This window comes from Cololabis saira, chromosome 10 (genome assembly GCF_033807715.1).
Source record: "Cololabis saira isolate AMF1-May2022 chromosome 10, fColSai1.1, whole genome shotgun sequence".
NCBI classification, from domain to species: Eukaryota; Metazoa; Chordata; class Actinopteri; order Beloniformes; family Belonidae; genus Cololabis; species Cololabis saira.
In genome coordinates, this window is record NC_084596.1 from 1,451,277 (window position 1) to 1,479,203 (window position 27,927).

At 45.0% G+C, this 27,927-nt stretch overlaps 1 protein-coding gene across 1 annotated transcript in view; it reads right to left on the reverse strand.

Moving 5' to 3' along the window:
• The window catches only part of nmnat2 (nicotinamide nucleotide adenylyltransferase 2), a 32,814-nt gene that overhangs the window by 781 nt on the left and 4,106 nt on the right, over positions 1-27,927 (reverse strand). Inside the window, exons 3-10 of the mRNA XM_061730915.1 lie at positions 8,624-8,691; positions 8,314-8,392; positions 6,182-6,338; positions 6,004-6,084; positions 4,730-4,774; positions 4,031-4,107; positions 3,070-3,171; positions 1,920-1,987 (exon numbers count right to left, since the gene is read on the reverse strand). Of these exons, the coding sequence (XP_061586899.1) occupies positions 1,920-1,987; positions 3,070-3,171; positions 4,031-4,107; positions 4,730-4,774; positions 6,004-6,084; positions 6,182-6,338; positions 8,314-8,392; positions 8,624-8,691 (677 nt within the window). The remainder of the gene's footprint in view (positions 1-1,919; positions 1,988-3,069; positions 3,172-4,030; positions 4,108-4,729; positions 4,775-6,003; positions 6,085-6,181; positions 6,339-8,313; positions 8,393-8,623; positions 8,692-27,927) is intronic.

Here is a 27,927-nt window from a genome sequence, read left to right on the forward strand (position 1 = left end):
ATCTGATTGGTTGTTAACTGTGCTATAATGATCTGATTGGTTGTTAACTGTGGTATAATGATCTGATTGGTTGTTAACTGTGGTATAATGATCTGATTGGTTGTTAACTGTGGTATAATGATCTGATTGGTTGTTAACTGTGGTATAATGATCTGATTGGTTGTTAACTGTGGTATAATGATCTGATTGGTTGTTAACTGTGGTATAATGATCTGATTGGTTGTTAACTGTGGTATAATGATCTGATTGGTTGTTAACTGTGGTATAATGATCTGATTGGTTGTTAACTGTGGTATAATGATCTGATTGGTTGTTAACTGTGGTATAATGATCTGATTGGTTGTTAACTGTGGTATAATGAGCTTATACCACATATTCTAAAGCCTCATCACAGCAGATCATTAGAAAATAAAATCAGTAAGATGAAACATAACTAGATGTTTATAGCACGATACAATGTACATAATTGTGATAAAAAGCGGAAAAAATAATTATGAATTAGTGATGTACCGATTGTTCGGTAACCGAAATTGTTCAGCCGAAAATGGCCAAAAAACACTTTGGGTGTTCGGTGGAATAAGTGGGAAAAAAAAACGAACAATTAATAATGGCGTTGTAAAATAAGGAAATAGACTGGCCGCTCCGTAACTGTTGCGCACCACATAAATCGTTGGCCAACCAAAAACTAACCACATAACGCTCCCGTAATGGTTGCGCACCACATAAATAGTTGGCCAACCAAAAACTAACCACATAACGCTCCCGTAATGGTTGCGCACCACATAAATCGTTGGTCAACCAAAAACTAACCACATAACGCTCCCGTAATGGTTGCGCACCACATAAATAGTTGGCCAACCAAAAACTAACAACATAGCGCTCCCGTAACTGTTGCGCAACACATAAATTGTTGGCCAACCAAAAACTAACCACATAAGAATTTAACTAACATTCACCAGCAGGTGGAACCAAAACAACATAAATCAATCTATTACAGGTGCGTTTAGATGAAGAAATCAAACGTGGAAGAGCGTGGAGTGAAGTGGTGCAAACATGTCAGCAGTGTGGAAGTATTTTAGAGTGGCAAAGAATAATACAAGAATGGCTGTTTGCAATGAATGTTCTGCTCAAATATCTAGAGGGGGCACATCTGCAAAGTCTTTCAGCTACAAGTTTGATTCATCATTTGAAATGATAAAAAACCCTGAGCGCTTTAATGCATTTTTATTGTTTTAAGGCCTATGTTACAATGTTCAGTCAGTTAAGCCTAACGTAAGCTCAAAGATGGACAAAAAATGTATTTTGCTAATTTATTTATTTTAAGTTATTGTTCTTTGCTGGTATAATGTCTGCTGGAATATTTAAGAAATGCTGGGAAATTAAAAAATGTTCAGTTTTTTATGTTCAACAAATGTTTTCTACCTTGTAATTTTGTAAAGGATTTTTTTCTTTTAAAAGCCTAAATCAAACTTATTTGATTTATGCAATGGTGAAAAAATTGGCAAAATAAATGAAAAACTGCGAAGAACCATGTTCGGTATTGTTCGGTATTCGGCCAAGTGTTTATTATTATTTTCGGTTTCGGTTTCGGCCACAAATTTTCATTTCGGTGCATCACTATTATGAATATATATATTCCTGTAGATATTTGACCCCAGCGATAAGGGGGTTGAAGATTTTGAAAATGATCCTTGAAAGTGCTTAAAAAGTGCTTGAATTTGACCTTGAAAAATGTGTAGGAACCTTGGTTTCAAGCACTTTCAAGGATTTCAAGCCCCCGTAGGAACCCTGTATATTCGGGTCGATACGGTGGATGTAGAAGTGTTGGCCGGAGGACGGGGAACGCGGGCGGCACCGCGGAGAAGAGCAACAAACGGAGCAGCAGGAGAAGCAACAGTCCAGGTGAAGGAAACACCCACCGGCTCTTGGTGGAGCTGACGATGGACATGGGATGGTTGTTCACGTCCTTCACCACCATGATGTTCTCCTGGAACCAGAGCAGATCACAGGTCACACGTCTGGAACGATGGTCATAAACTCTTTATCCTGGTTGCCGGGGCAACCAGAAGAAGTCTGGACCGGGACGGAGCGTCTGGAAGAGTCTCCAGGAGGAAAAACCTCTTCCGTCTAAAACCTCATGGAAGCAGGACTGAAGGTCTCAGACCTGTATCTGGACAAACCAGCAGAAGTCTGGACCAAATCCACGTCAGAGCAACGACAAATACAGAACCAGGTTCTTCCTGCTGGAGGAACCGTCTAGTTCCTGCTGGAGGAACCGTCTAACCATCTGAATATAAGACGACCCTGATTATAAGACGACCTTCTTTTTCAAGACTCAAGTTTGAAAAAAGACTTTTTGAACACCAAATTCAATTTTTATACAGAAAATAATTACAGAACATCTGAAACAAATGATTATAACAATATATTGGAGAGAAAAAGCCTGTTATTTTGCCTCATTCAAATCCTCATCTTGAAGTTTGCATCATAACTTCTCCTCAGCTGCCGGTTCACCTGCCGATCTTCCACCCAATGTCGAAAAAAAAAGTCGAAATATCGAGAATAATGTTGAAGTACAATTTCAAGAAAAAAGTTGAAATGTCCAGAAAAAAGTCAAAATTCCGTGAAAAAAGTCTACTGAGAGTTGGAGGAACCATCTAGTTCCTGCTGAAGGAACCATCAGGGTCTGCTATAGTGTCCCTCAGGGTTCAGTACTAGGGTCTATGGTGTCCCTCAGGGTTCAGTACTAGGGTCTATGGTGTCCCTCAGGGTTCAGTACTAGGGTCTATGGTGTCCCTCAGGGTTCAGTACTAGGGTCTATGGTGTCCCTCAGGGTTCAGTACTAGGACCAATCTGGTTCAGTTTCTACATGCAGCCCTTGGGAAGTTTAATCCAGAAGTAGCATCAGTGTTCACCTCTATGCAGATGATACTCTGCTGTGTCTGTCTATGCAGTTGAACCAGAACCGTTGGCTAAACTCCAGGCGTTGAACCAAAACCGTTGGCTAAACTCCAGTGGGTCTGAGGGACGTCGAGGACGGAGGTGAGTAAAGCTGAACCGAGCCCTGACCTTGTTCTTGCGGAGAACGGAGGAGTGATTCATGATCTTCTCGGTGTCGACTCCGTCACGAGGAACCACCACGATGCCGAAGTCTCCCACGATCACCTCCATCTGGACGAGCAGAAACAAAAAACAAAAAAACAATCAGTCCAACGTCCTGAAGGTCACGCGTGCCACTCAAAATTCCAGGAGGACGGCCCCCAAATATCTAAGATGTCCGCCCGAAAACATACTTTTTCCTTTATAACTCGAAATGCCTTGGTTTTAAGCCCCATAAATATATTAGAGTTGAATATAAAGTTGGGTATTGTGGACATTTCGGTACCAAGTGCATGTCTGTATCCAATACAGTTCTTGAGATACAGCATATAGAAACTTGTATATACCCGGAAAAGTAATAGTTCCGATACCAAAAATGTCCACAATACCCAACTTTATATTCAACTTTAATGTATTTATGGGGCTTAAAACCAAGGCATTTCGAGTTATAAAGGAAAAAGCACGTTTTCGGGCGAACATCTTAGATTTTATGGGCCGTCCTCTTGGAATTTTGAGTGGCACGCGGCTTTTTCCTAAAGAGTAACATTGGAGAGTATCTGTGCCAAATTTCATGCTTCTTTACCAAAATGAAGTATTGTTTAACTAATCTGCTGTACTATAGCTAATGTCAAGATGTTCCTCAATATATATATATATATATATATATATATATATATATATATAGGGTTTGTATATCGTCATTTATTCTCTTTAACATCAAATAAATACTCGAATTAACTCCTTTTCAGACGTAAATTATGTTCCAGTTAAGGCACATGGGAACCTGGGCGGAGCTACAGGTGCAGGGGCGGGGCTACATGTACAGGGGCGGGGCTACAGGTGGAGGGGGCGGGGCTACAGGTGGAGGGGCGGGGGTACAGGTGCAGGGGGCGGGGCTACAGGTGTAGGGGCGGGGCTACACGGTGCTTACATCACTGTCCTTCCAGAGGCCAGGGATGCAGAAGGATTCCAGGAGATCACTGCCACACAGGAGGAGGATACGCAACTCTACAGGACAGACAGGGAGGAAAGAGCTCCGTAAACAACCGTTTACCCCGTAAACAACCGTTTACCCCGTAAACAACCGTTTACCTGGTAAACAACCGTTTACCCCGTAAACAACCGTTTACCAGGTAAACAACCGTTTACCCCGTAAACAACCGTTTACTGGATCCAAACAACCGTTTACCCCGTAAACAACCGTTTACCGGATCCAAACAACCGTTTACCCCGTAAACAACTGTTTACCTCGTAAACAACCGTTTACCTCGTAAACAACCATTTACCCCGTAAACAACCGTTTACCTCGTAAACAACCGTTTACCCCGTAAACAACCGTTTACCCCGTAAACAACCGTTTACCTCGTAAACAACCGTTTACCCCGTAAACAACCGTTTACCCCGTAAACAACCGTTTACCCTGTAAACAACCGTTTACTGGATCCAGACAACTGTTTACTGGATCCAGACAGGAAGGAAAACAGGGTACCAGGACCAGGAACCAGCCCAGGGTACCAGGTCCAGGGTACCAGGACCAGGGTACCAGGACCAGGTCCAGGGTACCAGGGTACCAGGACCAGGTCCAGGGTACCAGGACCAGGTCCAGGGTACCAGGGGCGCAGCCACTCACCGATCTCCTCGTACCTCATCGTGGTGCCCAGGTTGGCGTTTTCATCTGGGAAACACGACAAATATGTTATTACATTTCAACTAACTCGTCTTTATCCAAGTGATCAATACGGAAGAGTATCAGGCCAGGCAGGAGAAAAATGCCATTTTAGAGGATTTTTTTTCACTATGCAAGTCGAAATGTCAAGAAAAAAGTCAAAATGTGGCGAAAAAAGTCGAAATGTCGAGATTAATGTTCAAATACAATTTCCAGAATAAAGTCGAAATTTCCAGAATAAAGTCGAAATTTCCAGAATAAAGTTGAAATTTCGAGAATAAAGTTGAAATTTCGAGAATAAAGTTGAAATTTCGAGAATAAAGTTGAAATACATTTCCACTTTTTTCTTGAAATTGGACTTCAACATTGTTCTCGATATTTCAAGTGCATAAAAAAAATTGTTACAGATTTAAGTTGATCACAAGATAAAAAGGGTAGAAGCTTCGGCTTCAGCTGCACCTTTTCGGCAAAAGCAATGTTTATACTTTTTTGTACTTTTTTCATTTTGTTTTGTAAAATAACTTGTACAAGGCTTAAGACCGAAATAAAGACTATTCGTTCGTTCATTCGTGCGTGCGTGCGCGCGTGCGTCCGTCCGTCCGTCCGTCCGTCCGTCCGTCCGTCGGTTCGTTCGTTCATTGGTTCGTTCGTTCGTTCGTTCGTCGGTCGGTCGGTCGGTCGGTCAGTCGGTCGGTTGGTTCTTCGTTTGTTCGTTCGTTCGTTCGTCCGTCTGTCCGTTCATTCGTTCGTTCGTTCGTTCGCTCGTTCGTTCGTTCATTGGTTCGTTCATTGGTTCGTTCATTGGTTGGTTCGTTCGTTCGTTCGTTCGCTCGTTCGTCCATTGGTTCGTTCGCTCGTTCGTTCGTTCGCTCGTTCGTTCGTTCGTTCGTTCGTTCGTTCGTTCGTTCGTTCGTTCGTTCGTTCGTTCGTTCGTTCGTTCGTTCGTTCGTTCGTTCGTTTGTTCGTTCGCTCGCTCGTTCGTTCGTTCATTGGTTCGTTCATTGGTTCGTTCATTGGTTCGTTCGTTCGTTCGTTCGTTCGTTCGCTCGTTCGTCCATTGGTTCGTTAGCTCGTTCGTTCATTGGTTCGTTCGTTCGTTCGTTCGTTCGTTCGTTCGTTCGTTCGTTCGTTCATTGGTTCGTTCATTGGTTCGTCCGTCCGTCCGTCCGTCCATTCGTTCACTCATTCATTCATTCATTCATTCATCCGTTCATTCATTCATCCGTTCAGGTTCTCACCCACGAAGGTGAATCGGTCCATGTGAGGACGGACGCAGCAGATCCTGCCCAGGTTCTCACTGATCTTCCCCCACAGCTTCACTGAGAGAGAGAAGAACCGGATCAGGGTCAGGGTCCGGGTTCAGGTTCTGGACCGGTCCTTGACCTGGACCAGTCCTGGACCAGTTCTGGGACTCACCTGCCGAGGGCTTGTGGTTCAGGTTCTGGTGGTTCTGGTAGATGGCCGGGGTCTGGTTCTGGCTCTGGTTCTGGGTCTGGTTCTGGTTCTGGGGCTGACCAATCACAGGCGGGCTGGACGGAGTGCTGACGTTGGACAGGATGCAGCCGGTGACTCTCTGGTGGACGAAGACATCTGGTCACAGTTTATACGGATGATTCCCAGATCTACGTTGAACTCTCATGATTAGGATCCTTGTTTTATTCTGTAATCTACATTTTAGTCTGGTTTTTATTCCTCTACAATATTGAATTATACAGTATATTTAATTATGGTTATGGTCACATGACCAGCATCTTCGTCTCCTCTCGTTTTCCTCAGGTGATAAAGGTTCGTTGACGACGATATTTAGTCCGAATTTGCGTTGACGAAAGCAACTTTATTTCCAGTCTCAGCCTCTAAGACCTGCCGAACCTGGAGGTCTAACCTGGAGGTCTAACCTGGAGGTCTAACCTGGAGGTCTAACCTGGAGGTCTAACCTGGAGGTCTAACCCTCTGCATTGCAACATAGTCAAAAATCAGCCTCCCAGCTCAAAGCATTAGTGAATTATTCAAAAAACACACAAAAAAAGGCCCTAAAAAGGCACCACACACGGTGACCTTTGGCACTTCTGAAGGTCGCATGGGTCTGGACCTCGGCACAGTGGATGAGAGTCACCTCCTGATACAGAGTCTAGAATTTCAGCCTCCTACCTCAAAGCGTTAGTGAACTGTGCAAAAATAGACACGAAATAGGCCTCATAGGCAAACCTATAACAATAAATAACAAACCTCCTGTGCCTACTGAGCATTAATAACATGTCATAATCAAAGGAGAACTAATTAAAACGGATGTCCTTAACATGAACCTATTTTATTATTGAATTATCAAGGACACTTTCGTGTTTTTGTGTTTAGAAATGTTAAAGATATTAAAAGAAAACCATAACACAATAAGGGAAAATACTGTGGGGAACAAGTCGTGCCCAGAGCGTCTCGAACCACAGTCTCCCAGACCACAGTCAACTGCAATAACCAGTCTCCCAGACCACAGTCAACTGCACTAACCAGTCTCCCAGACCACAGTCAACTGCACTAACCAGTCTCCCAGACCACAGTCAACTGCACTAACCAGTCTCCCAGACCACAGTCAACTGCACTAACCAGTCTCCCAGACCACAGTCAACTGCAATAACCAGTCTCCCAGACCACAGTCAACTGCACTAACCAGTCTCCCAGACCACAGTCAACTGCACTAACCAGTCTCCCAGACCACAGTCAACTGCACTAACCAGTCTCCCAGACCACAGTCAACTGCACTAACCAGTCTCCCAGACCACAGTCAACTGCACTAACCAGTCGGCCAAATGCTGATGTGTTGCCCAGACGGGCAAGGCCTTATCTTATCTGTGGTCGTTACACTATGTTCCAAAAAGTATTGTTTTTAATGGACAAGATCCGGCATTTTACGTTGAATTCTATTGTTCAGGTTTTAAAATTCTAGCTAAACACATAAAAAAGGGAGGTGAGGTGTGAGCTTCATAACAAAACTTCTGTGCCTACTGAGCATTAATAACATGGGGTTAGCCATAGAAAGGGGCGATAACAGCCTCCTGCGCCTACTAGTAGGTAGAGTAGGGCCCTACAGGCCCATATCTATGGGATGATTGTCATCGTTTTGTCCTTCATTCAATGGTATGACAGCAGTCACATCAGGTGACGGATCCCATTGACTTCGCATAGTACTATATCTGTGGTGCTCCCATTAAAACCTCAATAAAACACTGCTAAAACAGCGTTAAAAACATGCTTTTACAAACTGACAGTAATAAACAGTACCTTGCGCGACAAAAACTCATAATTTAGCCAAAATAACAAAGAATAATATATAAATAATAATAATCTGTGTATATATCACGACAACGGATTCCATTGACTTTGCATGGTACAATATCCGTGGTGCTCACACGGAATTATACCATTTTCCATGTTGGTACCACGGAAAATAGTGGTGAGAGGTCGTGGGCATTTCACAGATTTTTGTGAGATCAGGTTGCCTCACCTTCATGAGGTCGCGGTGGGGCTCACCTTCATGAGGTCGCGGTGGGGCTCACCTTCATGAGGTCTCGGTGGTGCTCCAGCACCCTGCAGGTGGTCTGCCAGGTGTCCTGGTAACACTCCCAGGGGTCCACCCTGCTCCGGGAACACAACCAGCATTAGAGGAGGGAGATTCATCTGCCTATTTATGGCAGAAACAACAATTACAGCTGCACACGGAACCGTCAAGGGAGCTAACTCCGTTCCCCGAGGGCCTGAGCTGCTCCGGAAAAGTCAAGCTAACATGAAATCAAAATAAACATGTAAGAACGAAACTGATTACGACCCAGAAACAACAGCAGCTGCTAAACGGAGGCGGAGTCTCACCTGATCCAGTCGGAGTTCTGCACGGCCAGCTGACACATGGTGAGACGATGCCGGCTGGACACCAGGCCCTGCAGGAGCCACAACCGGTAGCATTAGCACAGAATCTCCCAAGATGCAACCTGTTTTTATCACCCGTTCATCGGTTTTACAGGAGATGACTGGTAAAAACTAAAATCCAAATAAACTACCACAGCTATGCAGATGCTACCCAGTAGGGATGGGCGGTCTTTGGAGCAGTCTTTGGAGCCCCCAAAACACTGCTCTAAAAGATACTGAATAGTACTAAACGTCATCAATGGGAATTTATCTTTCTTTCTTTCTTTCTGGCTCATTTCTTTCTTTCTTTCTTTCTTTCTTTCTTTCTTTCTTTCTTTCTTTCTTTCTTTCTTTCTTTCTTTCTGGCTCATTTCCTTCCTTCCTTCCTTCCTTCCTTCCTTCCTTCCTTCCTTCCTTCCTTCCTTCCTTCCTTCCTTCCTTCCTTCCTTCCTTCCTTCCTTCCTTCCTTCACGTACGTTGTGCGTGGATTTAACACAGAACCATAAATCAGTTTTACACAAAAACGTCATCAACAGGAATTTATCATTTTTACCGCGAGATACAAATTCTTACCGTGGGGAATTTTTTTGACGGTTTATCGTCAACGGTAAAATATCACCCATTCCTACTACCCAGGTATATATTAGTGTCACCAGGAGACCGAGGCTCTTGGTATAAACTAGCACAGCTAGGGTCTTGGGAAGTAGAATCACAGCACTCATTTTCATTGCTATGCTGATGATACGCAGCTGTATTTGTCTATGAAGATGAACCAGAACCGTTAGCTTAACTTCAGTCATGTCTGAGGGACGTCAAGGCGTTTTTAGCTATGGGCTTCCGAGGCTGGAGCCCCGAATGTATTTCCTCTAGCCCCGAACCTAAAACACACAAAAATTTTTTTTTTTTTTTTTTTTTTTTTTTAGGACTTAGGCGCTCGGGATTTATCTTAGGCGGTGGGAAGATCGGCTAAGGCGGCCGCCCAAATTTTCTCTATGGAGGAAAAAGGACTATACTATATTCTAGCTATATCTATTATGATACAATATAGCACTAGCTAAACTAAGCCATAGCACTCGCTAGCTTTGTTAGCTAGCCAGTAGATTACAACTCACTACGTGGTATTTTGTGCATACAAAGAGGCAGCGAACATGTCCTCAGATAACAGTTGGGGGATACTGTGTGTACGACTGATTTAATGAGACAAAAATAAGACAGGAATAGTGACTGTGTGGTTACATGCAGACCATAATCCGATTATTGTAGGTTCATGGTGAACTAGTTGGCTTATTCGATATCAACATTTATGCCAATTGTTTATAAACATATAGTGGGAGTAAGCTAGGATCAGTAATCGGTCTATTCAATAATCGGTCTATGCCAATGTTTATAAACAAAGGCGAGTATACATGGCAAAGACAGCAGAAACCATAAACCAACAAGAGCACCATAAACCTACAATAATCGGATTATGGTCTGCATGTAACCGCAGTTACGTGTCACACTCTAAGCCGCCATTTTGTGATGGCCCTTTCCGCTAAAACTCCTAGGAGGGCAAGAAATACAAGCTCCTAGCCATGAAGGAACGCAGTCAACGCACCATAACTATTTCTAACATTAGCTATGTAGCTAGCTAAATTAAGCCAGCTACTATAAATACTATTTGGAATAACATAGCTAGATGTGAAAAGGGACGATATATTTATCTAGCTATCTATCAACATTCAGTACCGCCAACATTGCCAAATTTGTTATTGATGACATGCTGTGAAAACACTATATAGCCTCCCGTTGGGAAAAAAAGAAAATAGGTAGGTTATTTTTTCCACAGTTTGCATGTTTTTGTGCATTGCTAAAAACTAACTAACAGAGGCGTCACCAGACCCTTTTTATTGGGTCACATGACCCAGTAAAAAATCATTAGTGACCCAGTAAAAAATGTCACCAGAATTGTTTTTCTTCTGGTTTTAAATCTCATATTTTCGGTCATTGATTAACTGTAGGCCTGCTGACAACAAGAAATAATCTACAATATTGTCAAAGCATGCAATTTATCACTAAAATACCATGCGAACACATTATGATCCTAGATCCTTGTCTGTGCGTCTTGAATGTGCTGCCGTTATGCGCGAGCTGCAAGATCACCACCACCTGAAATCTCCACTGTCTGTGTCGCGGCTGACGGCGACTGAACTGTGATTTTAACTTTTTTATTGAAAACACTGTGGACAGTGAACTGTGTGCAGGAGAGCAATTCAACTGGGACTTGGCTGACAATTGCGCAGGGGTGGGTGTGTCTTCCCTTGTTGTGCTCTCTTCACAGGTGAAGCAAATCTTGCAATCAAGGCTCTCAGGTGGAGACAGCGGTGATAAAAAGGGGAAACAGATGCGGCGCAGCGTTGAACGCACGGCAGAGAGACCGACAGCGCTGGAGGCTGAACGCAGAGGGAGATTCCTGCTTGCCTTCCTGGACGTTGAGAGGACCCCCGCTTGATCACCTCATTTGTTGGGAACATCGCTCTCTATTTGCTCACATAGAGGAACGGTCTACCCTGGAGCTTGAACACGAGTGAGTGTAACTTCTCATAACTCAGTCCACTGATTGCACTCTTTTCCTGCTTTCCAGCCTGGTTTGACTCGCCGACGCTGTTCCTCTCCTGAGAGTCTGCCGGACCCCGCCCCCTCACCTGCCGGACTGATTCCACGCCTGTTTTCCTGGTGCGGGACGCCAGAGCTCCCCCAGCGCACACAGCCAGGCGCGCAGAGACTGTAGTCCCTGGGCGGGCCAGTACAGACTGTTGGCTCATTGTATGGCCACGGGTTTTTACCACTGACTTTTATCATAGAGTTTTACTTATTGTTCTTTTTATTATTGTCTCGGCTGAGCATTTTTAATTCCTATTCTTATTTGTTTTAGGGGCCACTGACTGACATCATTATCTGGGGGATACGAGATTTGATTGTAGGGAGGGGGGTTGAAGGGGTTTTGGGCCACTATGTTTCACGAGACCTGCTTTTAATGGTGTTTGCATGTGTTTTGGAAACGTATTGTTTGGTTACCATTGGCTAATGCCGTGATCCTTATTTGATTCTGTGATTGGTTTCTTGCAGTGGTGTATCTAGGTCTCAGTCTAATTCTGGTGGCCAAGCTATTTAATTTGAGCCCCCTCCTCCCGTTGTTGATTTTAATATTATTGGTGGCAGATCTTAACCCCCAGATTTCTTTTACTCCAGTGAGCCGAAAATATATTACTTGTTGTTCACCATTGAATAAAGTGTCGTAACCTTCCACCTGCTTCTGTGGTCTATTGGGGATCGAAAAGAACCTACCGATTGTGACATAATTTGGCGTTGTTGGCAGGATCCCCAATAGACCACGCATACGATACAATGAGTTACGAACGTCCTGAGGCAGGCACAAGCCAGCAGGGAGATTTTCACCCCCAAAATGATCCCAACCCCCAGTTGGCGTATGCAGCCATGTTGCCATGGTTCATGGGTGCTTCATGGGTTTCCAAGTTCTGTGGGGAAGGTGGGGTGGAGATGTATGACAAATGGCGGGCTCAGGTGGAAGCATTCCTGCGGGCACAAAATTTAAATGTGCAACAGCGAGTAGATTTTATATTAACTACTTTGGATGGCAAAGCACGCAAACAGATCATGTTAATGCCATCAGAAGATAGAGACACCGATCAGAAAATCCTGGATGTTCTGACAAAAAAGTATGGGAGCAACCATTCTCCGGACCAATTGAGGGCAGATTTTTTTGACTGTAAGCAACTGCTGGGGGAGGGCATAGAGGACTTTATTCTGCGTCTTCGTGAGTCCTTCAACAGGTGGCAGAGCAGTGATCCGGTTAATGTGGGCCCCGCAAATAGTGTCTTACGTGCACAGTTTTCCAGAGGGTTGAGGGATGGCCCAGCAAAACGTGAGCTGCAACGAGAGCTCAGACGTGCATCCCCAGCTATGTCATTTGAGGCAGCCTGTGATGAGGCATTGGCCCTGGAGCGGGAGTATGCTAGAGGTGAGGATGCCATGGCTTGCCAGGCCCAGGCTGTCCCACCACCGCTGAAGTCTATACCCTCAGCCCTGGATATTGAGCAGCTCAAGGAGTCCTTTAGGACTGAGATGCGACAGGAGATTAAGGAGCAAGTCACATTGCTGGGTAAAACGATCGCAGAGGAATTACGAAGCCAGATGTCTGCCTTTTCTAACCCCCAAGTAGCATCCTCTAGACCCCAATTGAGTAACCGGAGGCGTGCAACTAACCGCAGCAATCAAACCTTCCAGTGGGATGAACAGGGTCGTCCTGTATGTAAGGATTGTGGGGAAGTTGGTCACATTCAACGTTTCTGCCCTAGAAAACAAGTACCCTCCCAGGGTTTTCAGCTTCACCGGCCACTGTAGGGCAAGTGACCGGGACCAAGGCAGGCCTAGATCCCTCTGAAAAGCCTTCATTCGTAGGTCGCTGCCCAGAAGTAAGCGTCAACATCCGTGGCAGGGATATTCCCTGTATCTTAGATACTGGTTCCCAGGTGACACTCTTTAGCCACTCCCTGTTCCATCGCCACTTTGGGGCCGACCTAATCAAGGACCCTGATGATCTCTCATGGCTGGCCCTAAAAGCTGCCAATGGGTTGAAGATTCCTTATGTGGGCTATGCAGTGGTGGATATGGCTGTGGGAGGGATTGCGCTACCTGAACAGGGCGTGATTGTTGTGCAAGATGACTGTGTGGACACCGAACGTGGGCTGTTGGGCATGAATGTGATATCTCAGTGCTGGGAAATCCTTTTTCAGTGTGGCCACCCAGGGCAGCGAGCTTTCCGCTCATCTCTCTCACCTTTTGCTGGTCGGGCGTGGGAGAAGGCTTTTGCTGCGTGTAGACAGCTTCAGGCTCTGTCCCCATTGGCCCCAGTGCAGGGCACAGCGAAGCTCCACAGACAAGCTCCAGCTGTCATTCCCCCAGAGACGGAAATGATGGTGTGGGCCCATGTTCCCCAAACTATGTGTTCACCAGACACTTTGGTACTGGTGGAGGACTTATCCGGAGATTCAGAAGGAGACAGAGAATGGCGAGTGGCAAGGACTATTTCTCAAGTACGGGGTGGCAAGGTTCCATTGAGGCTGTGTAATCCCCATCCTTTCCAAATTGAGCTGCCTCAACGAAAGGCCCTGGCTGCCGTTTCCCAGATCGAACCCCAGGAAGTGCAGGCCCCAGCGCGGTTGGAATTGCAGCCCACAGGTCCCCAAGAGGTAGAAGTTAGTGTGTGCCGGGTGGAAGCAGCTGCAATGCATCAGACCCCTGGAGCCACAGCCAGCTGGAACCCTGGGGTTAAGCATCCTGCCTTGGAGCTACAAGGGGATGGACTGAGCCCAGAAGAAGAGCAGCAGTTGGCTGCCTTTTTAGAAAAGTGGACAAGCGTGTTTGCAGCCCACGACGAGGATTTTGGTTGCACCGGTGTTGTGCGCCACCAGATTCCCACCGGGGCAGCGCCCCCAAGCCGAGAACGATATAGGCCAGTTCCACCAAAACTGCACGCTGAACTCAGGGTGCTACTGCAGGGGATGCTCGATAGCGGGGTCATCACAGAAAGCTCAAGCCCATGGGCTGCACCTATAGTTTTGGTGCGGAAGAAGGACGGCACTTTGAGGTTCTGCGTGGACTACCGGAAGCTCAACGCAATTACTCACAAGGATGCCTTCCCCTTGCCCCGCATCGAGGAATCATTGACCAGTTTGAAGAAGGCCGCCTGGTACTCAACTCTGGACCTTGCTTCAGGCTACTGGCAGGTTGAGGTAGCCCCAGAGGATCAAGAGAAAACTGCGTTTGCCACCGCGCTGGGGCTCTACCAGTTCACTCGGATGCCTTTTGGTCTCTGTAATGCCCCAGCAACGTTTCAACGCTTGATGCAGCGCTGTTTGGGCTCTTATGTACATGACTACCTTCTGATCTACTTGGATGATGTGATCGTTTACTCCCCGGACTTTCAGTCTCATCTAGACCACCTGGAGGCAGTATTCCTACGTTTCTCGGACCATGGGTTGAAACTCCAGCCCCGTAAATGTCGCCTCTTCCAGCGGGAGGTTAAGTACTTGGGCCATGTGGTCAGTTGTGGGGGAGTGGCTACCGATCCAGAGAAAACCCAAGCTGTGAAGAATTGGCCAGTACCCACCACTACAAAGGAAGTTCGCTCTTTCCTGGGATTTGTGGGGTATTATCGAAGATTTGTCCCTTCTTTTTCCCGGCTGGCTGCTCCACTGACCAAGTTGCTTCAGGGCATTGCTGGTCGGGATTCCACCCCTGTGACTTGGGCAGCAGATTGCCAAGTTGCTTTTGAAAAAATGAAAGCAGCTCTCCTCTCAGCCCCTATTCTGGCCTACGCCGATTTTACACTGCCTTTTAAGCTGTACACAGACGCCAGTTTAGAAGGTCTTGGGGCAGTCCTTTCCCAGGTACAAGAGGGACAGGAAAGAGTCATTGCCTATGCTAGTCGTAGCCTGGTTGGAGCCGAACGCAATGACCAGAACTACAGCTCTTTCAAGCTAGAGCTCTTGGCTCTGAAGTGGGCGGTGACCGATAAGTTTAAGGACTACCTATGGGGCGCCCAATTCACTGTGTTTACCGATAACAATCCACTAGTACACCTGGACACTGCCCGTCTTGGGGCTGTGGAGCAAAGGTGGGCGGCCCAACTTTCCAATTACTCCTTTGACCTTAAATATCGTCCAGGGTCAAGTAATCAGAATGCAGATTTGTTGTCCAGGCTCCCCCAGACTACCAAGGCTACCGTCCAGGCAGACGGACTGCACGTCAGCGTACCCAGTGCATCAGCCCCAGTGGTAGACCCCCCGGTGTCTGTCAACCTGTGGAGAGAGCGACAGCAGCAGGACGTGGACCTGTCCCAGTTGCGAGGATGGCTCGAAACAGGCAAGGCTCCATCCAGCGAATTGAGACGCACCTCCTCCCCATGGCTAAGCCAGTTGTTGCAGGAATGGGAGCGATTGATGGAGCAGGACGGGATCCTCTACCGGCTTGTGGAAGAGCCAGATACAAGGACACCCACCCAACAGCTGATTGTCCCCCCAAAGTATACCCAGGGGCTCTGGGCAGAATACCACCAAGCGGCAGGACATATGAGTGGGGAGAAGGTGCTGTCGATCCTGCGGAGGCGCTTCTTCTGGCCCAGAATGAGCAAAGAAGTGCAGATTTGGACCAAGGAATGCCGAACTTGTCAAGTGAGTAAGGCTGGACCACATGCCCGTGCACCACTACAGTCTATAAAGACCAGCTACCCCTGGGAGGTAGTGGGGCTAGACTATTTGTCCCTAGGCCGCCCTGGTGACACTTACCCCTATATACTGGTGATGACAGATCTCTTTTCCCGCTATGCCCTGGCAGTTCCTACTAAGGATCAGACTGCAGCCACAACGGTTAAGGCTCTGTGGACATCCCTAATTCAGCCCTTCGGGTGCCCTGAAAGGCTTTTATCGGATCAGGGAGGTGCTTTTGAGTCAGCTCTAATGCAGCAGCTTTGCGAGATGTATGGATGCACCAAAGCACGGACCACACCATATCATCCTCAGGGGAATGGAGCTTGTGAACGCTTTAATCAAACCCTGCTTGGCCTGTTGAGCTCCTTGGACTCCCAGAATCATCCCCGGTGGCACACCAAGTTGCCTGAGCTGCTCCAGGCTTACAACAACTCCACACACGCTAGTACCGGATTGGCTCCCCATTATGTGCTGTTTGGCCGACATGCCAGGTTGCCAGTTGATGTGGTTCACCAGGTGTCCCCACCTCAATCGAAGTACACCTTGGATGGGTGGGTTGAAAGCCATCACCATGCCCTTCGTGAGGCATTTACAAAAGTGAAGGCACAGGCCGAACGTCGTCAGGCCTGGGATCAGGCTCGATACAACCGGACTGCTCAGGCCATACCCTTGCTGTCAGGGGAAAGGGTTCTGATAAGGAACTTCCGTCGACGGGCCCAAGGGAAGTTATCTCCCCGATGGGGCCCTCAACGGTTTGTCATACTGGCGCAACCCAATTCCGAACAGCCAGTGTACGTTGTCCGACCAGAGGCCAAGGAAGGACCTGTCCGTACAATTCATCGCAACAATTTGCGTTTGTGTATCTTTGATCCGGCAACTACTGCTTTCCCAGTGGATGACAGGGACTCTAGCCAAGAACGTCCCCCATTGGAAGACCTTCTGACAAAGGTACTCCCCCCAGTGGCTAGACTGGCTGGCCCTACTCTGACGACTTCGGGTGGGGCGCCCACAAACTTGAGTACGGCACCCCACTTCGTGCAATTGAACTCTCAACTTCCAGCTACCCACTCTGATCAGGTCCCTGAACATTCTGATCTGGTGCCCAATGCTCCCTGCTCTGATTCAGACCGTGTCCTAAACTATAGTGCTTCTGATACCCCATCCACCTCTCAAGATGCAGATCAAGGCCGAACTAGGCCAGCTCGTGACGCAGGCCCTGTCTCTCCTGAGCCCGACCATACATCGTTGTCTTTATGTAATGATGTCAATGTCCCTGAACAGCATGTATTAGGTGGGGTATCCTCTAGTAGTACCCGCCCAGGGCCCGAAGAAGGCCCCAGTAACTCTGCTGCAGGTGTGGGCGAGAGCAACACCCACCTAAGACGTCCCCACCGGATTAACTTTGGCATGCGCCCTCTTCGCTTCCGACAATTGTAGCGGCCGGGACGGCCGCTGGAAAAAGCAGGGGGGAAATGTTGCGGCTGACGGCGACTGAACTGTGATTTTAACTTTTTTATTGAAAACACTGTGGACAGTGAACTGTGTGCAGGAGAGCAATTCAACTGGGACTTGGCTGACAATTGCGCAGGGGTGGGTGTGTCTTCCCTTGTTGTGCTCTCTTCACAGGTGAAGCAAATCTTGCAATCAAGGCTCTCAGGTGGAGACAGCGGTGATAAAAAGGGGAAACAGATGCGGCGCAGCGTTGAACGCACGGCAGAGAGACCGACAGCGCTGGAGGCTGAACGCAGAGGGAGATTCCTGCTTGCCTTCCTGGACGTTGAGAGGACCCCCGCTTGATCACCTCATTTGTTGGGAACATCGCTCTCTATTTGCTCACATAGAGGAACGGTCTACCCTGGAGCTTGAACACGAGTGAGTGTAACTTCTCATAACTCAGTCCACTGATTGCACTCTTTTCCTGCTTTCCAGCCTGGTTTGACTCGCCGACGCTGTTCCTCTCCTGAGAGTCTGCCGGACCCCGCCCCCTCACCTGCCGGACTGATTCCACGCCTGTTTTCCTGGTGCGGGACGCCAGAGCTCCCCCAGCGCACACAGTCAGGCGCGCAGAGACTGTAGTCCCTGGGCGGGCCAGTACAGACTGTTGGCTCATTGTATGGCCACGGGTTTTTACCACTGACTTTTATCATAGAGTTTTACTTATTGTTCTTTTTATTATTGTCTCGGCTGAGCATTTTTAATTCCTATTCTTATTTGTTTTAGGGGCCACTGACTGACATCATTATCTGGGGGATACGAGATTTGATTGTAGGGAGGGGGGTTGAAGGGGTTTTGGGCCACTATGTTTCACGAGACCTGCTTTTAATGGTGTTTGCATGTGTTTTGGAAACGTATTGTTTGGTTACCATTGGCTAATGCCGTGATCCTTATTTGATTCTGTGATTGGTTTCTTGCAGTGGTGTATCTAGGTCTCAGTCTAATTCTGGTGGCCAAGCTATTTAATTTGAGCCCCCTCCTCCCGTTGTTGATTTTAATATTATTGGTGGCAGATCTTAACCCCCAGATTTCTTTTACTCCAGTGAGCCGAAAATATATTACTTGTTGTTCACCATTGAATAAAGTGTCGTAACCTTCCACCTGCTTCTGTGGTCTATTGGGGATCGAAAAGAACCTACCGATTGTGACATCTGTGATAGTCTAAATTAGATTAAGGTAAGGCAAAGGGCATGCATCAGTTCATTCAGGTGATTAATTACAGATCCAGTCAATAAAATACATGTATCTGTACAGTTTAAAGCATTATTTATGTGTTATTTATGTGTTATTTATGCGTTTTTCATCATAAATAAGAGCAAAAAAATAATAATAATGCAGATGGTTCCAGCCCCTGATCATTTCTCATTAGCCCCTGATGTCTTTGGATCCTAAAAACGCCCCTGCATCAAGGATGGAAGTTCAACAACTTTAACTAAAACAGAGGTTTATTTTTGGTCTCAAACATCTCAGGAAGGGATTAGATGGTGTTGCAACGGCTTCCAGTGCAACTGGGAGAAACTGTGTTGTTTTGAACAGGCTAGCCTAGCCTAGCCTAGCATAGCTTAGCCTAGCCTAGCCTAGCCTAGCCTAGGCAAGGCAAGGCAAGTTTATCTGTACAGCATAATTCAACACAAGGTAATTCAAAGTGCTTTACATCAACATTAAAAGCGGCAAGACACAATTAAACAGTAAATAACAAATAAAATGAAATAAAATTATGTGAAAAGAAGGTAAAATAATAAAAAGCACAAGTTGTTAAAAAATAAGGGCAGTATAGTACCGCAGGTAAGTATTTAATTTAGGAGTACGGTTCAGTAAACCTTATTGTTTTTATCCTGATTTAAGTTAAGACAGTTGGAGCAGACCTAGCCTAGCCTAGCCTAGCCTAGCCTAGCCTAGCTTAGCCTAGCTTAGCCTAGCCTACATTTAAAAGCAGTAGAATAACAGTTTCCAGAGTCTGTTGCTAAAACCCTTTTAAAAATCTGATTCAGTGTTTTTTTTAACAACAATAACTTTATTTGGTTTTCAAAATCCTTCCAATGACATAAAGAAGAGGAAACTTCAGCGGAATTATTGTCCAGCAAGCGAACCATATTTCCTTACAGCTCAGATATTTATGAGATATTACAAAGCAACTCAATCTAGGTTTAAATGAGAAAAGGAAAGAAAGAAAGAAAGAAAGAAAGAAAGAAAGAAAGAAAGAAAGAATAAATAAAAGTAACAAAAATCAAAACAACAAAGGTTTCTCTGTTTTTCAAGGTTTAGCCCATTTCACCGTTGTGCTTAATTCAGAAATATAAACTCAAATATACAGTAAAATTCACACAGAATAAAGAAGTAAGTGTCAAGAGAAAGGAAATGATTCTAGAACTGCAGAGGATCTGCTTAAATCCTCCATAAATTCCATAAAAGGAGCCCAAATGTTTTGAAACAACGATAGTTTGTGCTTTATAATATAAGTGATCTTTTCCACAGGTAAAGTCGTAGACATTTCCTAAATCCAGTTAATGAGTTGTGCTTTACTGGTACATTTCCATGAAAGTGCTACGACTCTTTTTACAAGCAGGAAACACAAATCCAGGGCGTGATTATTTTCCTAGACACATGATCTACAGGACTGTCCCGGAAAATTAGAATATTGTGATAAAGTTATTTATTTTCTGTAATGCAATTACAAAAACAAAAATGTCATACATTCTGAATTCATTACAAATCAACTGAAATATTGCAAGCCTTTTATTATTTTAATATTGCTGATTATGGCTTACAGTTTAAGATTAAGATTCCCAGAATATTCTAATTTTTTCAGATAGGATATTTGAGTTTTCTTAAGCTGTAAACCATGATCAGCAATATTAAAATAATAAAAGGCTTGTAATATTTCAGTTGATTTGTAATGAATCCAGAATGGAGGTTTTTTAATTGCATTACAGAAAATCACAATATTCTAATTTTCTGAGACAGTCCTGTGGATCAGGATATAAACGTAAATAAACATTTTAGGGTGAAGAATGTAGCAGGGCGAGTGCTACGGGCCCGACCGACAGGACAGAGACGACACGGGGTTTAGTGCAAGAACTCTTTATTCACCAGAAACTCCCACACGTGCACAAGCACCTTCTCCCACAACAGCCCCGTTGCTGCTGCAGCCACGCCTGCCACCCCAGCCTTATGAAGGGTGGCAGGGTGGAGAGGCTGATGGGACACAGCTGTGACCCATCAGCCTGCGTGGCTGCAGCTCCTCCACCCTGCCACAAAGAACAACTGACTCAGGCCACGTTTCCACGGAGCAGAAACGCTGGTGTTTTCATGCGTTTTGTTCGTTCGTTTACACGAAAACGAAGCTCAAATTCACCAAAAACCATCATTTCTGAAAACTCCGGCCAAAGTGTAGATTTTTCAAACCTCCGTCTTCACGTTTGCTTGTAAACGGAGAGAAACGGACATTTATTCTTCAGAACGTCACATTATGAGACAGAAACGTCACCAGCGTCATGAGTGACACCTGTGTTTACAATTAGTTTGTAACCGTCAATATTTTCTTGTATTTTACCTGTTTTATATTTTAACGTCACACTTAAAAGTAACTCCACTTCTCTGTCACTCCAAACCAAAGACTCTGGTTCATCTTGGAAGTAACTGGAAGTTACTAGTGTCATTTGTTGATGTTTTTTTCCAGGATTCTGATTGGCTAGCATGACTTTATCTTCTCGTTACACTGCCCCCTGTAGGTTTGGCTGCTCATAGCACCTTAACAGATATTTATGCAGGTTCCTGGAAATGATGGGACTTTTATAAACGTAGAGGGGGAAATATCAGTTTTTGAGAAATTTTGAGAAAAAAAGACGAAATTTTGAGAAAAAAGTCGAGAAGAAAGTCAAAATTTTGAGAAAAAAGTCGAAATTTTGAGAAAAAAGTCAAAATTCTGAGAAAGAAGTAAGAAAAAAGTAGAAATTTATAGAAAAGAGTCGAAATTTTGAGAAATAAGTCGAGAAAAAAGTCGAAATTTTGAGAAAAAAGTCGAAATTTTGAGAAAAAAGTCAAAATTTTGAGAAAAAAAGTCGAGAAAAAAGTCGTAATCTTGAGAAAAAAGTCAACATTTTGAGAAACAAGTCAAAATGTCAAACTGGAAGTAACTCGTGTCATTTGTTGATGTTTTTTTCCAGGATTCTGATTGGCTAGCATGACTTTATCTTCTCGTTACACTGCCCCCTGTAGGTTTGGCTGCTCATAGCACCTTAACAGATATTTATGCAGGTTCCTGGAAATGATGGGATTTTAATAAACGTAGAGGGGGAAATATCTGTTTGAGAAATTTTGAGAAAAAAGTTAAAATTTTGAGAAAAAGTCAAAATTTTGTGAAAAAAGTCGAGAACAAGTCAAAATTTTGTGAAAAAAGATGAGAAAAAAGTCAAAATTTTGAGAAAAAAGTCAAAATTTTGAGAAAGAAGTCGAGAAAAAGTCGAAATTTTGAGAAAAAAGTCGAGAACAAGTCAAAATTTTGTGAAAAAAGATGAGAAAAAAGTCAAAATTTTGAGAAAAAAGTCAAAATTTTGAGAAAGAAGTCGAGAAAAAGTCGAAATTTTGAGAAAAAAGTCGAAATTTTGTGAGAAAAGATGAAATGTCGAGAAAAAAAGGGGGATAGGTGGCAGAGAAAAAAGTCAAAATGTTGAGAAGTAACTCCACTTCTCTGTCACTCCAAACCAAAGACTCTGGTTCATCTTGGAAGTAACGTCTGAATTATGGTCCTGCGTTAAATCGACGCAGAGCTACGGCGTAGGCTACGCGGTACCAGCGCCGTACGGTGTGCGTACCGCGTACCCTACGCCGTAGCTCTGCGTTGGTGTAACGCGGAACCATAAATCAGCCTTAACTGGAAGTTACTCGTGTCATTTGTTGATGTTTTTTCCAGGATTCTGATTGGCTGGCATGACGTTAACAGCGTATTTATGCGGATTCGTCTAAACGAAGAGATTTTGAAAACGATCTCGTGTAAACGATAGAATTTTTCCAAACGTAGAGGGAAATATCCGTTTTTGTAAATACCGGCTATGTGGAAACGGGGCCTCAGTGTTTTAAAAGCAGACTGGTTTTAAAAGCAGACTGGTTTTAAAAGCAGACCGGTTTTAAAAGCAGACTGGTTTTAAAAGCAGACTGGTTTTAAAAGCAGACTGGTTTTAAAAGCAGACTGGTTTTAAAAGCAGACCGGTTTTAAAAGCAGACTGGTTTTAAAAGCAGACCGGTTTTAAAAGCAGACTGGTTTTAAAAGCAGACTGGTTTTAAAAGCAGACTGGTTTTAAAAGCAGACTGGTTTTAAAAGCAGACTGGTTTTAAAAGCAGACTGGTTTTAAAAGCAGACTGGTTTTAAAAGCAGTCTGGTTCTAAAAGCAGACTGGTTTTAAAACCAGACTGGTTTTAAAAGCAGACTGGTTTTAAAAGCAGACTGGTTTTAAAAGCAGACTGGTTTTAAAACCAGTCTGGTTTTAAAAGCAGACCGGTTTTAAAACCAGACTGGATTTAAAAGCAGACTGGTTTTAAAAGCAGACTGGTTTTAAAAGCAGACCGGACTCTAAAACTCCTGTTCCTCCTGAAACGCTGGGAAACGACGGGAAACTGGTTTTCTAGGATTTTTGATAAAATGGTCGTTTAGAAAAAGCCTGTAATTTATAATGACCTGGTTTTTTATCAGAGACCGATTCTCCTGCAGAATAAACCTCTAAACTATCGGGGGTGGGACCGGACCAGGACCAGGACCAGGACCAGGACCGGTTCAGGACCAGGACCCGGGGGACCAGAACCAGGTCCAGGTGGATCCAGCAGAACCAGGTCCAGGTGGATCCAGCAGAACCGGGTCCAGGTGGATCCAGCAGAACCGGGTCCAGGGGGATCCAGCAGAACCGGGTCCTCCAGAACCGGGTCCAGGTGAATCCTCCAGAACCGTCTCAGACGCACAAAGACGAGTAAAAACGAGAGAATCTGAAGCTGCAGATTAAATTATTCATGTTATTTCTGCAGAGAAAGTAGGACACGAGGAAAACACCCAGAACCAGAACCAGGACCAGAACCAGGACCAGGACCAGAACCAGGACCAGGACCAGGACCAGGACCAGAACCAGGACCAGGACCAGGACCAGGACCAGAACCAGGACCAGAACCAGAACCAGAACCAGAACCAGAACCAGGACCAGAACCAGAACCAGGACCAGAACCAGAACCAGAACCAGAACCAGAACCAGGACCAGAACCAGAACCAGAACCAGAACCAGAACCAGAACCAGGACCAGAACCAGGACCAGAACCAGAACCAGAACCAGAACCAGGACCAGAACCAGGACCAGAACCAGAACCTGAACCTGAACCAGAACCAGAACCAGAACCAGAACCAGAACCAGAACCAGAACCAGAACCAGGACCAGAACCAGGACCAGAACCAGAACCAGAACCAGAACCAGAACCAGAACCAGGACCAGAACCAGGACCAGAACCAGAACCAGAACCAGAACCAGGACCAGAACCAGGACCAGAACCAGAACCAGGACCAGAACCAGAACCAGAACCAGAACCAGGACCAGAACCAGGACCAGAACCAGAACCAGGACCAGAACCAGAACCAGAACCAGGACCAGGACCAGAACCAGGACCAGAACCAGAACCAGAACCAGGACCAGGACCAGAACCAGGACCAGAACCAGAACCAGAACCAGAACCAGGACCAGGACCAGAACCAGGACCAGGACCAGAACCAGAACCAGAACCAGAACCAGAACCAGGACCAGGACCAGAACCAGGACCAGGACCAGAACCAGGACCAGGACCAGAACCAGGACCAGAACCAGAACCAGAACCAGAACCAGAACCAGAACCAGAACCAGAACCAGGACCAGGACCAGAACCAGGACCAGAACCAGAACCAGAACCAGAACCCCCAGACGGCGTCGTGAGTCCAGACGTCCAGACGTGGACAGAAGTGAAACTATCCGGTTAAACGGTTGCTAACGGTTACTAACGGTTACTAACGGTTACTAACGGTTACTAACGGTTGCTAACGGTTGCTAACGGTTACTAACGGTTACTAACGGTTACTAACGGTTACTAACGGTTGCTAACGGTTACTAACGGTTGCTAACGGTTACTAACGGTTACTAACGGTTACTAACGGTTACTAACGGTTACTAACGGTTGCTAACGGTTACTAACGGTTACTAACGGTTACTAACGGTTACTAACGGTTACTAACGGTTGCTAACGGTTGCTAACGGTTGCTAACGGTTGCTAACGGTTACTAACGGTTACTAACGGTTACTAACGGTTGCTAACGGTTGCTAACGGTTGCTAACGGTTACTAACGGTTGCTAACGGTTGCTAACGGTTGCTAACGGTTACTAACGGTTACTAACGGTTACTAACGGTTGCTAACGGTTGCTAACGGTTGCTAACGGTTACTAACGGTTACTAACGGTTACTAACGGTTACTAACGGTTGCTAACGGTTACTAACGGTTGCTAACGGTTGCTAACGGTTACTAACGGTTACTAACGGTTACTAACGGTTACTAACGGTTGCTAACGGTTACTAACGGTTGCTAACGGTTACTAACGGTTACTAACGGTTACTAACGGTTACTAACGGTTACTAACGGTTACTAACGGTTGCTAACGGTTACTAACGGTTGCTAACGGTTACTAACGGTTACTAACGGTTACTAACGGTTACTAACGGTTGCTAACGGTTGCTAACGGTTACTAACGGTTACTAACGGTTACTAACGGTTGCTAACGGTTGCTAACGGTTACTAACGGTTGCTAACGGTTACTAACGGTTACTAACGGTTACTAACGGTTGCTAACGGTTACTAACGGTTGCTAACGGTTACTAACGGTTACTAACGGTTACTAACGGTTACTAACGGTTACTAACGGTTGCTAACGGTTACTAACGGTTACTAACGGTTACTAACGGTTACTAACGGTTGCTAACGGTTACTAACGGTTGCTAACGGTTACTAACGGTTACTAACGGTTACTAACGGTTACTAACGGTTACTAACGGTTGCTAACGGTTACTAACGGTTACTAACGGTTGCTAACGGTTACTAACGGTTACTAACGGTTACTAACGGTTACTAACGGTTACTAACGGTTGCTAACGGTTGCTAACGGTTGCTAACGGTTACTAACGGTTACTAACGGTTACTAACGGTTACTAACGGTTGCTAACGGTTGCTAACGGTTACTAACGGTTGCTAACGGTTGCTAACGGTTACTAACGGTTACTAACGGTTGCTAACGGTTGCTAACGGTTACTAACGGTTACTAACGGTTACTAACGGTTACTAACGGTTACTAACGGTTACTAACGGTTGCTAACGGTTACTAACGGTTACTAACGGTTACTAACGGTTACGGATCTGATCTGGAGTTCATCACGTTGAAGAAGAAGAAGAAAAAACCACCACAGCCGGTCTGGAACCTGCTGCACCTGCAGGAGAACCTGCAACCAACCCCAACCCCAAACCTAGTCCCAACCAAAACCTCAACCACAACCCCAACCAACCTAACCCGAACAACAACCTCATCCACAACCCCAACCCTACAACCAACGTAACCCCTAATCACCAAACCACCGCAGCCGGTCTGGAACCTGCTGCACCTGCAGGAGAACCTGCAACCAATCTAACCCCAACCACAACCAAAACCTCCAACCAACCTAACCCGAACAACAACCACAACCACAACCAACCAAACCACTGCAGCTGGTCTGGAACCTGCTGCACCTGCAGGAGAACCTGCAACCAACGTACCACAACCAAAACCACAACCACAACCCACACCAACCTAACCAACCAACCTAACCCCAACCACAACCAAAACCTCCAACCAAAACCACAACCTCATCCACAACCCCAACCCTCCAACCAACCAAACCCCTAATCACCAAACCACCACAGCCGGTCTGGAACCTGCTGCACCTCCAGGAGAACCTGCAACCAATCTAACCCCAAACCTAGCCCCAACCAAAACCAATCTAACCCCTAATCACCAAACCACTGCAGCCGGTCTGGAACCTGCTGCACCTGCAGGAGAACCTGCAACCAATCTAACCCCAAACCTAGCCCCAACCAAAACCAATCTAACCCCTAATCACCAAACCACTGCAGCCGGTCTGGAACCTGCTGCACCTGCAGGAGAACCTGCAACCAACGTACCAAAACCACAACCTCCAACCAACCAAAACCCTAACTCTCTAACCAAAACCACAACCAAAACCACAACCTCCACCTCAACCCTTCCTCTGCCTGGAGGAATGGTTTAATTTTGCAGCTCAAAGCATCGTATTTGGACTATGTTTAACGCGGCACAACGCGCTGACGCTACGATAACGTTAGCCTGTGGAGGTTTCTGTTAATTATGACGAGTGTCGATGCGGCTAACGCATTTAATCTGTAAAAACACAGAGCTGTAGAAATAAAAAGGTAATAAAGCTAACTGGGTAGTTTTCAGTTTTATCTCTGTAGTCATTGATGATAAAACATCATTAGCGCTGGCGGCTACGGCTAACGTGCTCCAAAACAGCAGCTCTCGCGGCAAAACTCCAAATCCTGGAAGACTTTAACTTTAAACTTAACTAGAACTAGAGATTTGCTTACGACCCCGTCTTTTTCAAGAGTCGAAATGTCAAGAAAAAAGTCGAAATGTTTCAACTTTATTCACAAAGTTTCGACTTTATTCATGAATTTGTATTTCAACATTAATCTCAACATTTTGACTTTTTTCTCGACATTTTGACTTTATTCATGAAATTTTACTTCAACATTAATCCCGACATTTCGACACAAATGAAAGTTTAATTGAAACACGAGGGAAAAACCTTTTAGGTGATGTGTTATCAGGTGTAACGGTGTTTTTAGGTTAGAAATAAGAACATTTCTTGGTAAGATCCTTAGTTTTTTGAGTGAATCAGTGAATTTGGTCGACTGGTGTAAGTTCAGGGTTTTAAATGAACAAACATGAACCTACTGGATTATATCATTTAGTCTTAATGTCAATTAACATCTAACATCTTATGTATATTTATAATCGCTCTTTAACTAAACAAAAATATGTTTTATCCGATTACTCGATTAATGGATGGAATTTTCAGTAGAATACTCGATTACTAGAATATTCATAGCTGCTTTTTGCATGAGATTATTATTTAGATCAAGAAAGACTAATCTTTGTATAAACTACTTCATTTTTGTATAATAAATACATATAATACATTTTGCAAGTACAGTCAACTTAATTGTGTTAAGTTTACTTTATTTACCAAAATTTAAGTTGACTTTACTTGCAAATGAATTTTGTACAAACTAAAACTTTAGTAGTTTATACAAAAACTAGTTTTTCTTGATCGACATAAAAATCTCATGAGAAAAAGTCGCTTAATGTTTTTAAAGTAGATCAAGATATTTTTACAGTGGTTTTTCTACTTAAACAAATAAAACATGTTTCATCTAAACGT